The sequence below is a fragment of the Antrostomus carolinensis genome, unplaced genomic scaffold (genome assembly GCF_000700745.2).
Source record: "Antrostomus carolinensis isolate BGI_N321 unplaced genomic scaffold, ASM70074v2 scaffold43493, whole genome shotgun sequence".
In the NCBI taxonomy this organism is placed as follows: domain Eukaryota; kingdom Metazoa; phylum Chordata; class Aves; order Caprimulgiformes; family Caprimulgidae; genus Antrostomus; species Antrostomus carolinensis.
The window spans coordinates 959-15,654 of NW_010303906.1; the positions used below are offsets into that span (position 1 = coordinate 959).

Here is a 14,696-nt window from a genome sequence, read left to right on the forward strand (position 1 = left end):
GGGCGGGCCCGGCGGGGCCCCGTCTCCCCCCTGCCGGCGCGGCCCCGGCGGTGCAGGGGACACGGGCAGCGACCTGTCCCCTCCCCGCTCCCCCAGCACCGCGCCTCAGCCCGCAGCTGCCCCGCACAAGGAGGGGCCCCAAGCTCGGCTCACCCCGGGCCAGGCAACCCCCAAAAAGCAGGCCGCGGGCAGCCCGTGCCACAAGGCCAGGGTGGGATTGACCCCACACCCCCTGCAAGGCCACCACAGGAGCTGGCCTCACCCCACCGAAGGGCCGTGCACAAAAATGTGTGGCAGAGCTTTTCCCTTTATCCCAAACCTTTCCTGTGTCCCCCTGGACAGCGCTGGCCTGGCTGCTCCATAGGGAAAGGCCACCACTCCACTGGCGAGGCTGAGCCCTCTGCTCACCGTGGCTCCGGGGAAGAGAATGCAAGGGTGATACCCAAAGACACAAGCACAAGCAGAGGAAAAACACAACGGTTAAGTCAAAAGCTGCAGAAGAAAACCCCTGGAGAGAAGGTGGTTCAGCATCAGCCAGCCTCCAGCAGCAACAAGGCATTGTGCCCAAGGAGGCCAGAGCCAAGCCTGAGTGGAGCTTAGAGACCATGTGCCAGGCTGGGACCTACCCCCAGGGGTGCCACACAGGCTGGCCCCCCTCCTTCAGCCCACCACCCACCAGACCACCAGCCGGTAACACCCAGACGCTCCCAAGTATGACCTGTGGCCTGCAAAAGATGTTTCTGCTGGTCCTCCCCTGCTCCTTTAGCTAAAGCAGGAAGGGATACAAGGAGATCTGGTCCTGCACCGCCAGCATCCACCCTGAAACTGCAAGAGAGACCCAGCAGAAGCCATGGTGCAGCGCAGGGATGAAGGAAGCAGGCGAGCAGAGCGCTGCGTGGAGGAGACTCCAGGATGAAGTCTCATCAAGGAAGAAGCAGAACCACAGAAAGGACAAGTAGCACTGGCAACTTAATTCTTCATTCACCCGAGAAACAGAAATAGGAACATTTTTGGATGTATTTGGAAATGAGCCAAACTGGCAACTAGAATCAAAGTCTTCAAAAAGTCTATACAAAGATGTATCATACAAAATGTACAGGAAAGTTCTCAAAAAAAAAACCAACCAACCAACAAACAAACCAAACCAGACAGACAGTACAACAAAAGGAGAGCAGAGACCGTGTGAGACCACAGCTAACAGGTCCTGCCCCCGCTCTGGGGGGGCAGAAGCAGCATCCGGACAACACGCTCCAAACACAAAATACATTACACTATATACAGGACTGTATAAAGAACAGCATCCATCCCCTTTGGTCTAACCAGGAGCTCTCCAGCATGAATTGGGGCAGTTCAAACAACCTGCTCTTGGAAGCGTGACATGCCGAGAGGGGAAAAAAGTCCAAGGGAATGAAATGGTCAACTCTAAACCATAACCAGAATACAGTCAGGCCACCAAGGCTACAGGGTTTAACAGTCAGTTCTGGTCAACAAATGCTTTGCAGGCCAGAGAGTGTCTTATTCCATCTCCGTGAAGCGGGCAAACATGGCTTTCCGCACCGCGTCCTTGTACGAATCTGCAGTGGAGACACCGTAGGAACTTCCCTTGGCTCCCAAGCCAGCTCCTCTCATTCGGACCTGGGCCTGTAAGGGAAGAGAGACACGCTTCAGCTCTGCAGCCAGAGGCCACACCACCACATGGGACACCATAGAAAAACCCATCAGTCCAGGCAGCTTCTCAAGCTCCCCTGGGGACTCCCACGCAGCCATAAATAACGACAGCGAGAGACCAGACTGCACACGAGTGACCCTGTGCTTGCTGGGGGGCCTCACACTGCCCTGACCCCATCCCAACAGTAGCTGAAATGAACCTGCACAGAACACAGCTCCCAAGAGCATAACCCAGAGCACAGACAAACCCCGGAAAGCCAACAGCTGGAGGGAGGGCAGCCCACCCTGAGCAGCAGCGGGGTGTGCAGCGCAGGCCCACCGCCGCAGGAGCACAGCCCTGCCTGCCCGAGTCCCAGCTCAGCCCCAGCTTTAGCATCCAACAGGACAAAACAAGAGCAGGAGCTAATGTGAAGAGCCAGCTTTGCCATGGATGGCAGTTTCTTCCACAAGAGATCTTCAGCACTGAGTGCTTCCAGACTAAAAAAACAAACAAAAAACCCAAGAGAGGCACCAAAGGAAGGAAGCCTCCATCTCTACTCACCTCAATGGGTGCTGTGATGCCCTGACATTTTCTTCCCAAGCCTGAACCTTCCCTCCAGCCCATGGCCTGCAGCATCTTGTTGCCTATGTTACTGTTGTCAAGGCCATCTTTGGTGGGCTGCTCGTAATTACTGCAGGAAGAAGAGGTGAGTTAACCCAACTGCTCATCGTGCACTGAAGGGATGGCTGAGGAGCCTCTGGATACATACACTGTGCCGGCGTCATAGACCTTCTTGCGCTTCGGCTCGGGGGGCTCCGGGATGCCGTACTTCTCCCGCCTCTCAGCTGCTCTGTCCCTGTATTTCATCTGTGGGAGGCAACCACATTTAGTACTGATTTAAAGACACTTTTGTTCATCTTTGAGCTAAGGAATTAAGCCAACTGCCTGCTGTTATAGGAAGCTGTCCACTGCAGCCAGCTACAACACGGCTTCACTAACACCACAGAAGGGAGAACCTCAGACGCAAGTCCCTGGAGCACATCAGAACCCGCACGGGGGTAGGAAGAGCCAGGCCCCAACACCTGCTGGGTTAGCTGCTGACTGACACCTGAGGGTTTCTGGTTCCAGTCTGGTACCCCTGAGCTGGAGGTGGAAGAACCCTTCCTTGCTAAGGAGCAGCCAAGGGATATGGGACATTTCTCTTCATTAAGAGGACAACTCTCAACATTCACCCAAGAAGGGGCTGGCTTACAAAGATTATCTCAAGTGACGTGTGTCAGGATAAGGAGAGCTCAACATATCATCCCTGCAGGTTTTCCATTAGCTACTCATCTACTCAACACTGACCTCTCTCTCACGCAGCTCCAAGGCTTCAAGTTCCTGCTCTGAAAGCTTTGATCTCCTATAAATATCCATGTTTTGCTGAAACAAGAAGAGATTCACATTGACAACATGAAATGCACAACAGCTCTTTTTACCTAAGTAGCTGATTTCTGGGAGAGCAACCATCCACCTGCAACTATTTTTGCTTTAAGAGGAACAGTTTTCCAAACAGTACCAAGCACCATGGCTTAGGTTTACACACTGAATTATGGCAACCTTCCTGACAGCCTTGTGCAACTACCTTGTGCAAGTCAGACAGCTGCTGGTGCCGAATCAGAGCATCTTTGTTCGGGAACTGCCTTCTACACAGCAGACAAGCCATCTTCTTCCAGTCAGTCAGCTTCTCTTCCTCGTTCTCCATTCTTTCCAGTAAGTCCTCATCGTTATCGCTATCACCACTGTAGGCAGCCACGAGGCCACGCTGGAAAGGAAGGACAGCGTTAAGGGGAGGGAAAAAACATGGCCACAGTTTGGAGGAGAGCCCAGAAAAGGAACGCAGAGGCTGTACATGTGTTTGCTGTGCAGGAGAGGCATGACTCCCTCATTACTAAGGATGAAATGCAACTCAAAAGAACCACAGACTACACTGGCTGCAAGACTTGGTTCACACTAGCCAAACATGTTTTGAGTACAGGGTTTTTAGAAACCTCAAAACCTCAATTGAGCTCTTGAGGCTGGAAGAAATCAGCGCTTTTCTCAGCATATCTCAGTCACCCAGCCTACGACACTTGCACTGGACCACTGTGACCACCACGTTTTACAGATGATGTCATGGAAATCCAAATTAGAAAGCAAGTATCTGCTAGACTTCCCTCTGAAGTGCTTCACCAGTAACCTTTGGGAACATCTCTATCAGGTATCTCATACTCACCTTCAGTGGATTGTCATCGTCCCCATTTTTCATCACCTCTGGCAAGATCTGCTGCCTCTCAGACAGAGCTCCCTGGATGAGACAAGAATGCCGTGAGCACAGAGCTCTCTGCCACACCACACCACACACCACCACAGAGCACACCACTGCCAGCACCTTCACCTTTTTCTCAAAGAGGGCAAAGCCTGCATCTGCAGCCGCTGACTCTTTCCGCTCCTCCTCCCTGGTGCTCAGTGGCTGGAAGCTATTCTTGAAGTTCTCCTTCTGCTTGTTCAAACTCTTTGCCCAGCGCTCCATGTCTTTAGCAATCTGAAATGCAGAGTGGTTTGCTCAGACAGCTCCCCTCACAGCTATCAATCTTCCATACAGCCCTCCAGAACAAGTCAACCCACTGCCTTTTATTTTTAAAATCAGAGGACACTGGATGTAGTGCAGCTGTTTCCCCATATACGCTGTTCAAAGACACCGTAGCTTGTTTTACTGCATGAACCCTTCTTATCAGTCTAATCCTCTAAGTGATGGCTCAGTTATACTCCCACTGGTGCTGGCATGATTCCATATGCATTCCTCCTATGCAGAGCTTATTTCTGCATTGAAGCCTTGCCAACTCTGCCTCGCCTCAGCCCTCTACAATGCCTGCAAATTGCAGGCATGCATCCCACCAAATAACCTAGGATTTCCTTTGTCAGGAAAAAGTGAACTATTATGCCATTCCACAGAAGACTTTAGCCCAGTTAAGATCTCATTTTGTTTTTTACCTGTTGAGCTGTTTTACTTTTAGGCTTCTCCTTTTTCTCCTTCACTTCTTTGGTGGTGGTTGTGGTAGCTGTCTGTTGGTATGTGACACCTTCGGCAGCAGGCATGTAGGTCTCCTTTTCGCCGTCCCAGTAAAGGTACTGCTGGGTTAAGGCATTGTAGTAATACTGCCAGGGAAAAGAGAGTCAGCCAGTTAAACACCTCACACAAGCTGAGTGTCCAAGGGAGAACCCATGCAACCTGATTCAGACTGCCACATCAAATGGGAAGGCGTTTTGCAGAGTCCAAACAAGTCCTGCAGACTCCACAAAGGACTCAAAAGGCATTAAGTGGGTGAAGCCTCTGTCCTCAAACATTACTATGGAGAACCTTTTGCCTTTCCCAAGAGACCACCCACCAGAGTCCAGAGTTGGGGTGCACTTTGCTGGGCACTCCACAATGAAATAGCTCGATTACAGTGTCTGTGACAAGTGTTAATCCTATATGGGCCAAACCAGGAGGAAAATTAAGGAAAGAAGAGAAAAATGAAGGGCTATACCAGAGCCCTACACACACTGCTGAGAGTTATCTGCCACACTCGGCATCCTGTGCCACCTCAGAAAGTTCATTTTACGCCTACGATGAGAGACGAGGAACTAATGGACCTCAACAGTTAATACAGGTGGGAAGAACTTGTGTTTACCTGGGAATTAGGATCGTAGTAGAGCCCTGTTACAGGATCATAATAATATCCTGAAGATTCATCGTATTGGTAGGTGGAAGTGTCAGGGACAGCTGTAAAAAGAAAATTTAAGTGTGGGAGATGGTCATTCCAGTCAAATCCCAACAGGTACCCTTTCTACATTTCAGGTAAAATTCTGAGATTATTAGCAGCCATGATGGCAGACATGTCAGTAAGGGGCTCTTAATCACCCGTGCAGAGACAGTTTCATCACTGACACGGTGATGATAGAGCACTGGGTCACAGCCAAGTCTCTCTCCTGCTATATAGTGACAGATACCTGCCCCTAAGATCAACCCCCGACTGCTTACCGTACTTGGTTCCAGGAACTACGCCAGTCGGGGGAGCGGTTTGTGCCTGAGTGCTAGTGCTAGGTGGTGCTGATTGTGTCTGAAAAAACCCAAAACGAGGAGCCTCCATTAGAAAATCTGTCAGGAAGGTCCAAGAAAACGAGGACAGCAAGCCAAGGCACAAGCAGCCCACACCACACATACAACAGCTCCTCTTCACCAGTACACTTATAGCACCTTTAACACAGAACAAAACTGTCACAGAAAACAAATGGCAGATGACTTACGACCACAAGCACTGTGACTGACCCATGGTCACTCAGCAGCTTTGCTGTACCACCCACTTTAAAGAGTAAAGGCCACAGCTAAGCCAGATATCCCATACAACCCTGGTGTTGAAAGCAAGGAGTAATTAGTGCAGTAATTACCGGAGAGTCGGGTGAGTTTGTCTGTTGATTATACAACTGAGGACTCTGGGACACAACTGCAGCTGTGGTGGTAGTGACCGGAGCTCCTGCCAACACAGAGCAATAATGGATAAGCCAACTAATCTGTAAAACAGTACTTCATCCCAGGGCTAAAATTACTTTGTTTACAGTTTCAGCTCCTAATTCCAGCTCCAGCAGCCAAACAAGGCAATAAACGTTCAAAAGGAGACAGATACACAGTGGGTATATTCTAGCCAGACAAGGAATAGTTTCCTTTTCAGGAGGAAACATTCTGCTCCCAAAGTCAGTGATCCCCAGCCTCTGACAGCTGCTAGCACTGAAGATTTCCCTAGAGCTGGTCAGACAGTTCTCATGTGTTCAAGGCTTTTCTCAATAGTCTGGAACAGAGGCTGCTCTCATCTCACAGACTAGAGGTCCCACTTGAACTAATTGGTTATGGTTCTCTAATAACACGTACTCATTCAGACATCCTGAGAGCAAAATGAGCCAAGTCTCCCTTTACCCAGCAAACTAACACAAAGGCCAAGATAAAATACCACAACTGCAAAATTATCATGACAAACAACAGCATCTCCCACGTGTCAGAAGTACTACCTGATATGGTAGCTGAGTCTGTGTCCAACACTCCTCCTTGATTTTGGTAGTACTGCTGATAATCCTGGGAGTACTGCAAAGGGAAACAAATGACAAAGCCAGATGAGCACATACTGAAATTAAAACCTCCCAGTGGTTAGAGCACAACTGCCCCTACTAACCTGAGTGTACTGTGTGTAGCCATCCTGTCCTGACTGGAGGTAGCTGTAGTCAAGGCTGCTGCCTTCTCCGGTCTGTGGCTGAAATTCAAACAGGTAATTTTTGTCAGGGACAGAGAAGCTTAAGAATTTCAACACTGCTTAGGCTCCAGTCTAACTATCAGAGCAAATCTGTCACAGCAGTTCAACCAAGCAAGTGTGCAGCAGTGAAATTACATGCTCCAAGTTTCCATTTTCAGGAAAGCAGGACTATGAACAACCACCTCCAAATCATACCTGAGTGGACGACCACTGAGCTGCAGCAATGGCTGTGCTTGCCACAGAGAAGGCGCTAACTCTGTTGCCGTCTGGGAGAAGTAAGTCTCTGTAACCACAAAAAAAAAGAAATCACACATCTGAGTAAATACTGCTGCTTTCCCAAGTGTCTCCCTGTGCCAGGAGGTAGAGTCTGTCCTTACACGTGGATTTCTTGGCAGTTACAAAACATTCTGATTGTAATGAATGAGCCAAAGCACTGCTTGGCAAGTAAAGGAACTTTAGGTTCACTGTTGTACAATCAATAACAAGTCACCAAGTCTCCAAGGAGACAAGTGTGCTGTGTACACAGGCAGTTACTTCATCTCCAGAGGACTGGAAACAGGGGTGGTAGGAAACACTGTTTTCACTCTTCTCACACACAGTGAAGAGCACAACACACACAATGCAAGACACTCAAGGGAAGCACTTTGGAGTGACAGTAATCTTCATAAAAGCCTGGGAGGCAACAACAAATCTCCCATATAAGTGTGGGGGGAGTAAAATAAAAATAATGAACTGCTATCACAACTCACTTTCTGGCACTCTTTGCAAAGTCAACACCAATTGTTTTGCCATCAATTTTTAATGGTGGCTGAAGACTCTGTAAAATCTGCAGCAGTTGAGAAGCATCCTACAAGAAAATATGAAAGGTTGGTTACTGAGGAGGATTCAGAAGTTCCCAAAGCTTCAGCTTTTCACATACAGCTTTAGCTGCTTTTAGTGGCTGTAAGATCACCACCATCTCTTTATAATATACACATTTAGAAAAGCAGAATGGGACCAATCACAGCCCATGTGCAAATAATCCGTGTTTCCCTGGGACACTGAGTATTAAACACCTTCTAAAATCTTGGCTCTATAAAGCAGATGTTTGCCCCAAATTACTTCAAAAGGGAGGCCAGCAGGCACTTGCTTTCATCCAACTGTTCCACTCTACCTAAAGCAGGTCTAAACAGATCATGTTGCTGACTGAGTTTAGTACATGCAGAACAGAGATACTGTCACCTCCAGGGACCCTCTGACCTCCCTCACAGATAAGCAGTTTTCCTTGTACCTCACTGCGATTGTCCATGTTTCAATTTATGGCTGTTCCCTGCTCTCCTGTCCTTGTGTACCCTCAAGAAGAATATGTCTCTGCTGTCCCAATCCTCTCCCACCAGATGCTGCAGAGAGAAGCAGGATCCCCCTCCTCAAGGTGGAAGCAGCCCAATTCTGTCCACCTTCTCCCACATTATATGCCCCAGCCCTTAATTTTTGTCATCAAAATACAATCCCAGATCGTTATTTTTGTGATGCAAGCATGAAGCTAACCTTCAATCCAGAACAGCACTCTGCTACAAAAATAGCTTTCCAGTGTGCTCCCAACATCCCACCACCTTCTTTCCAAAGTGCAGCTAACAATGAAAGGCACAATGAGTGTCAATTAGCCCTTGATGAAGCAGGGCGGTCCTTCAGACAGCTCAAAGGCTCTAAATGCTTCAGCTACAGCAGCACATTGACAAGGTGTCTCTCCCCAACGCATCAGGAAGGCACTCACCATGGCAGAAGACAGCTGCACAAATGCAAAGCCTCTATTTTGCTGAGTCTGTTTGTCTTTGATAAGACGAATGTTATTGACTGCCAGAGATGCATAGGGAGACAAGGCAGTCATGATGGATTCCACTACTGTGTGAGGAGCAATGTTTCGGAGAATGATGGCTGAGGAGAAAAGAAAGTACAACATTAGCTGTGCACATAATGGCTTTCCAGAGCACTTCAAGTTCTTCAGTGGGCAGTCTGAGGTACAGGAAGGATTTCAGTACCCCTGTTTATATTTCACATTACACAATAAGTCAAAGATAACTTACTATCACAGTAATAATCCACAGACTGAACGGCTTCTGCTGCTCCAGGTGGTACCTCCTGCTCTGAATCTTTGTAAGAAGAGGAAAATATTTTAATCACAATATGGCTCATTCACTCAAACTCGGTATTTCACAAGCCAGCCTAGGACCTACAGTGAACTTTGTTTCCTACACAGGACAGAAAGTTTCCCACAAAAATCAAACACAGTCAAAAAGATCAATATAACATACCAAATTTGTCCGCTCCACAGCGGAAGCATTTTAGCCTCCTCCTGAAGTTGTAAAGGCAGCACTATGAGGAACAAGAGAAGCCCAGTGAGAACTCGGGTAACTGGCAACACTGCTGGTATTTGCTGTACAGTAATGAAAACTGGACAGTCACACAGAGTAACACAGCAAAGCAAAACCCACCAGAATGACCGAGAACAGCAAAAGCCACCCTGGCCTCTATCACATCTACTTTTCAGAACATCCCAGCTACCTTCTCCCTAGTCCTCCTCAATTATTTAGTTATTTTAACTGTGTGGTCTTCAACTTAAAATCCCAGGCATAGTAACTACTTTAAAAAGCACAACATTAAATGAAACACAGGCTGGAAAACAAGTTGTCTTCATGGGCAAAAAGCCTAGTTAAAGCCTGAAACAACAGCCTGGTCTTCACCTTACTAGATCATCTCCACTTGGGGGGTCACCCAAGGAGCACACAGCAGTACACAGCAGACCAACAGCAATTCAACACTAGATTAACCACCTCATGAGTTCATACCCTAGTACAGCTCACTGCCCAATCTCTGCGTCTGCCGTGGCAACACCTCTGTCACTCCGTCCACCTTGCTATCAGAGCTACAAAACCTTTTCATTCCTGCATCTTACTGCTCCTGTGTGGTCACAGGGACCAGCAGCACAAGCAGGCCTGAATCATGTGCAGCTTTGTTCAAACCATCGAGCTGGTGAAGGGCACTGAAGTCAAGACAAACTCATAAAAACATGCACCATACCTTGTTGCAAAGCCAGTCCTCAAATTTAGGTCTGGGGTTGCTGTAGTGCATCGCAATCTGCTTCCCTTGAATCACCAGCTTTTTCTGCAAAAAAAGTGGTTTCAATTATTCCTGTATCGAGGCACACATGTCTATTTTCCCATGGCAGAGCACCCTTCGGAGGAATCAGTGCTCCTGAATTAAATGGACAACATATGGGGAGGATGTGGAGGACAACCACCGCCACCTACACCCTGCCCATCCAATCCTGCAGAGAGGAGGACGAGGGCAGTAAGAGAATGGGATGTGGAGCAAAGATAAACGGAATCAGGGAGTTGTTGAAAAAGCTGCCAAACGCTAAACGTTGACATGGAACCAGGAAGTGTCTCGAAGGAGACAAAGTCCTAACATGCTGCATTCAGGATTAACACGTTTTTAGGAGTCTCTTTGCCCCCACATTTCTATTCGCTTCTGGTATAGCACTGAGCAACTTTTTAAACATGTCCTTAGGTGACTGCTTCACTTCTTCCCCTACTCCAAACACCCCAGACCTTTTAACAACCACATTTGGATTACTTTTCCAAGCACTTTCTTCAGAAGTGTCCCTTTGAAAATACAGTAATTCCTCCCAAAGGGACCCTGCTTAGACTTCTTGGAGGCTGGATTACAAGTACCATCAACTGAAACGTAACTCAGAGTGGTTTCCTTTGACTAATGCATCAGTTCAATTGGAAGCCTGCACGAGAGGTTTTGTGTTCTTCATTCAGGCAAGAGCTCTCCAAAATGAGTAACTAGACTGCAAGTGAAGCTTCTCCAGAGGTAGGAAAAGTTCATAATGCTTTCAGCACGTCCTCTCACTCTGACTTTAGAGGAGTTAGGAATTTACATCTATTTAAGAAGCCTTGATTCTCAGCCTCACACTTTGCCACGTGTGGGTATGCAGAATGCCCTTTCAAAAATATGGCCATCGATATATTTTAGTCAACCAGGTGGAAGTACGTCTGAGGAAGCACCTATTAGAGGTTGAATCCCAGACATTTAAATAGAAGAACTATTTTTACAGCAGGTTGGCTTACTGCAGAGGTACCACACAAGTGCCAGGACCGGTGGCTTTTCTGATAACAGGGTCTGACATAGATCTAGCATGTAGCATGAATAAGGCTCTCACATTCTGCACGACTAAATAGGGCAAAGCCATTTCTCCTACCGGCAGGAGGGAGGGTTGGAGGGCCCAGCACTCACTGGATATGCACACATAGAAACAAAGCTGCTGGCACAGTTGCAATACATCATTCTTTCATCTAACAGTCAGCAACCGGGCTGCTGGGGAGATTCTACATTTTCCCTGCTACTAGGGTGGCTGGTTACTGGAGTGAATTTGAGTATGTTTCAATAAATTATGCATCAATACAGCTTTGTATACATTAAAATTATCTCATTTCTGAAAACACGCTCAGCATTACATTTCTTGATATAAATCTTGCTGTTGCATCCACCAACCCTACGGAGCAGCATGTCAGGGAAACAGAACATCAACGCTGCTCTCTGGCTGGGGACATCACCCATGGGATGGGACACGTCAAACCCCATTCCAGCGTAAGGCACACGACCACTTCAATCTGCTGGAACTAACTGCCTATGAACCCCATTTTGGTGCCATTTCTTTATGCATAACAGCAACAGAGCAGAATACTGCTCCTCATGCTGCCCAGGAGCTTCACATCAAGTACCCAGTTGTGGGGGGGAGTGAGGGGGAAAGGCTCGATAAACTTTGCTCACTTTGAGAGTATTTTTAAGTTCTGTTGTTAAAACAGATTATGAATATTTAAAAAGGAGCAGAAGCCAGTGAAACTTCACCGTGCAACAAGGAGGAAAATCTCACTGGAAAAGAAACTAGAAGACTCTTATTGCATTTTGGCTCCTTATCAACTCATACTCAAAAAAAGCCAAAACACACTGCCTAACGTATGCAGGAACTCACACTCTACCAAATTTAGTTGGAATAAACATGCTTTTCCTCTAGAAGAGCCAGTTCTCCCCCTTTAACTGGGGGGATGCACTATTGCCATGAACTGGTACTTCCTTTTCAGGGTTAATACTGATGTAATGCAGAGATCTGGCACTTTCTCTGGCAACAGAGAAGGAAACACCAGGTGGAAATAAGTTAGGGTTTTTAAGGACTATGTGCTAAACCTTCACGAGCCAATTAAATTGAAACCAAGTTAATTAAAACAATGGCACATTTTGCCAGGGAGTGCTGAAAATAGCCAATTTTCTCTCCTAACATTAACTGATATTTTGTCCTACTGTTACAAATTTTAATATATACAAAGCTTTTATTCTTTTAAATCACTGTTATGGAACAAACCACTCCTTCCACCTTTTTTTTTTTTTTTTTTTAAACTGTACAGACTTGTTCCATTTTCAGTAATATCTAGACTTGGTGAGTGAAGCAACCTGATTGGCTTCCATCCAGCTGGTAGCATCTTGAAAGTGATAAAACTCCACGAAGGCGAAACCACGGCTTACACCTAGAGACAGCATTCAGATATAGACGGGATACTTGTGTTAGTCAGTTCCTTTAAAACAGGTGAATCTCTCTCCAACTGCTTCATTACTTCATGATAAAGCAGCTTTACAAATGCGACGTCAACTGCTGGGATCTGCTCGTTATTTTGCCATGGCAAGGAACCAAGCTCCCTTAACTGGCTACATTTCACTCCATCTGAATCCATGTTTAAAGGTAACCATGCAACAGACTACATATCATTAAATGGGTTTATACTATTATTACTTACCAATACCTGTTAACAAAAACCCCTGTAGACAGACTTCTTTTAACATGTTGACCAGCTATCTAAAAGTCTTCCAAAAAGCCACATTCCTTAGCCATGGCAAACCTTTTTTTTTTATTTTTTTATTTTTTTTTATTGCATGTGCTTGCAGTTTGGGGACAATTCTGGATACTTGTTTGGGCTGGGGAAGAGGAAGGTGATGTCAAAAACTGGATTAAGAGCTCTCACCTGTCTTTCTTTTCATCAGCCTCACGTCTGCAGGCTGAGGACCTTCAAAGGACTCAATAAGCTCGCGAATCTGCAGGAGATTTTAATCAGACAGTTAAATATTCACATCTTGGCAGACAGCTGGAACAGTCACAGAAGCAACCAGCACATGCAAGAGGTAGATAGAAATGTAAAATTCTCAACACTAGCTCAGAGAAAAGTAAAACCTTTATGGAGAACCTAACAGAAAACTGTTGAGCACCACAGAATCCCCACAGTCCTTTGCTACACAAAACTGTCATCTTCACACAGGGGCACAGAATCATCTAGAATCTGCACCCCTACAATCTTGTGTTCCAAGGTTATTTGGGCAAGATTTGGCAAACACTGTGCTTGCTCCAAAGTTTTTTATGAAGAACACTGCTAGCATTCCTGTCTCTGTGCATCTAAATACTCCTAGCAAAGAAAAACAGCGAGGCTCCATGATGTATGTGTTCTTAAGCCTCACGCTACAGCTCTCATCCTCTAACAGCTTCCCTTCTGGTTTTCAAGAGATGAAGTGGATTTGTGAAAAAAGTATCATCAAAGAAAAAGCTAAAGAGACGTCAGTTCTTCAGCCATAACAAAGCTGCTTAAGCTGTGGCACAGGCTACGTAAATTACTGCACAGGCACACAGGAAAAAGAAACACTTGAATTGACTTTTTAATGTCAGAGCAAAAGACAACAGGTTTTTCAGCAGCTCTTAGAGAATTCAAACTACACTGCATACAACAGGGCTGCTCAGCAGACTCAAAACTGATGCAAAACTGCCTGGAACAGACATCTTCAGTGCAAGCAGGTTTTTTTCCATGAAAAAAAGTGGAAAAAGATGAAAAATATGTACACAATCACAAGCATCAAAGTGATGTTAACTTAACAAATAGCAGTTCCAAGATGTGTCATCTACACTCTAAAGACGAGTCCAGAATTAAATTTTCCCATAAATTATGCTACAGTTATTTGCACAACTGTAGATCTACAACATTAATACCTCAGAAACAAAAACTGTTCTGAAATGTTCTGAGCAATGTCTGATGGGGTTGTCTCATTTGGATGCAGAAGCCCACATTTTATTTACAAAACAGAGCAGCACACAATGATTAGAAAGAATGCTCAGTATTAGGAGCATAGTGAATCATCAAGAAAAACAAATTTTTAAAGATTCCATGGCAGAAATTGTGCAAAAGGATTCTGTGTGTTAGCAATCGATGCACAAAGACCTGAGAGGTGGAATCTGTCTGAAAACAAATTGGAATAACTCGGCTTTTACAGGCTTCCCATCCAGCCCTTGAGTAACAGCTACAGGCTTGTATCTTGGTAATGAAAACAATCCAGGCAAGGAAGGAAAAAAAATTAAAATACTAAAAAAAGAAAGCTCAAAGCTGATCATCCTCAGTATCTACCAAAACCAGTTAGATAACCATGTACCAAGCCCATTTGTACTTGCTCCGTCAGCTCCCCAGCAGCCATTTTATGACTTCCACAGCTGAATCCACACAAAGCAGCTTTGTGCAGGGCTGTACTTAGCTCAGGAGCTCGGGGTGTGCGTAACCCCACCAGTCAGAGCTTCTGGCCTCAACAAAGACCTCAAAATATCTGATTAAGTACCTTCTGTCTGTCTCTCTCCCACTCCCCTCCCTCAAATGTGTGGTGGGGGACGGGGCGGG

At 46.4% G+C, this 14,696-nt stretch overlaps 1 protein-coding gene across 1 annotated transcript; it reads right to left on the reverse strand.

The window, feature by feature from the left end:
- Positions 1–1,332: 1,332 nt before the first annotated feature.
- RBM5 (RNA binding motif protein 5) lies at positions 1,333–10,971 on the reverse strand. The gene is made up of 19 exons (XM_010164272.2): positions 10,009–10,971; positions 9,243–9,303; positions 9,015–9,080; positions 8,705–8,865; positions 7,701–7,798; positions 7,147–7,234; positions 6,874–6,951; positions 6,713–6,785; positions 6,098–6,183; positions 5,691–5,769; positions 5,341–5,432; positions 4,661–4,825; positions 4,065–4,211; positions 3,903–3,974; positions 3,273–3,452; positions 2,996–3,070; positions 2,418–2,515; positions 2,210–2,339; positions 1,333–1,641 (listed from the first exon to the last, which is right to left on the reverse strand). Exons 1-19 carry the CDS (start codon positions 10,057–10,059, stop codon positions 1,516–1,518), a joined length of 1,926 nt encoding a protein of 641 aa, XP_010162574.1. The 5' UTR covers positions 10,060–10,971; the 3' UTR covers positions 1,333–1,515.
- Between the last annotated feature and the right edge of the window lie 3,725 nt (positions 10,972–14,696).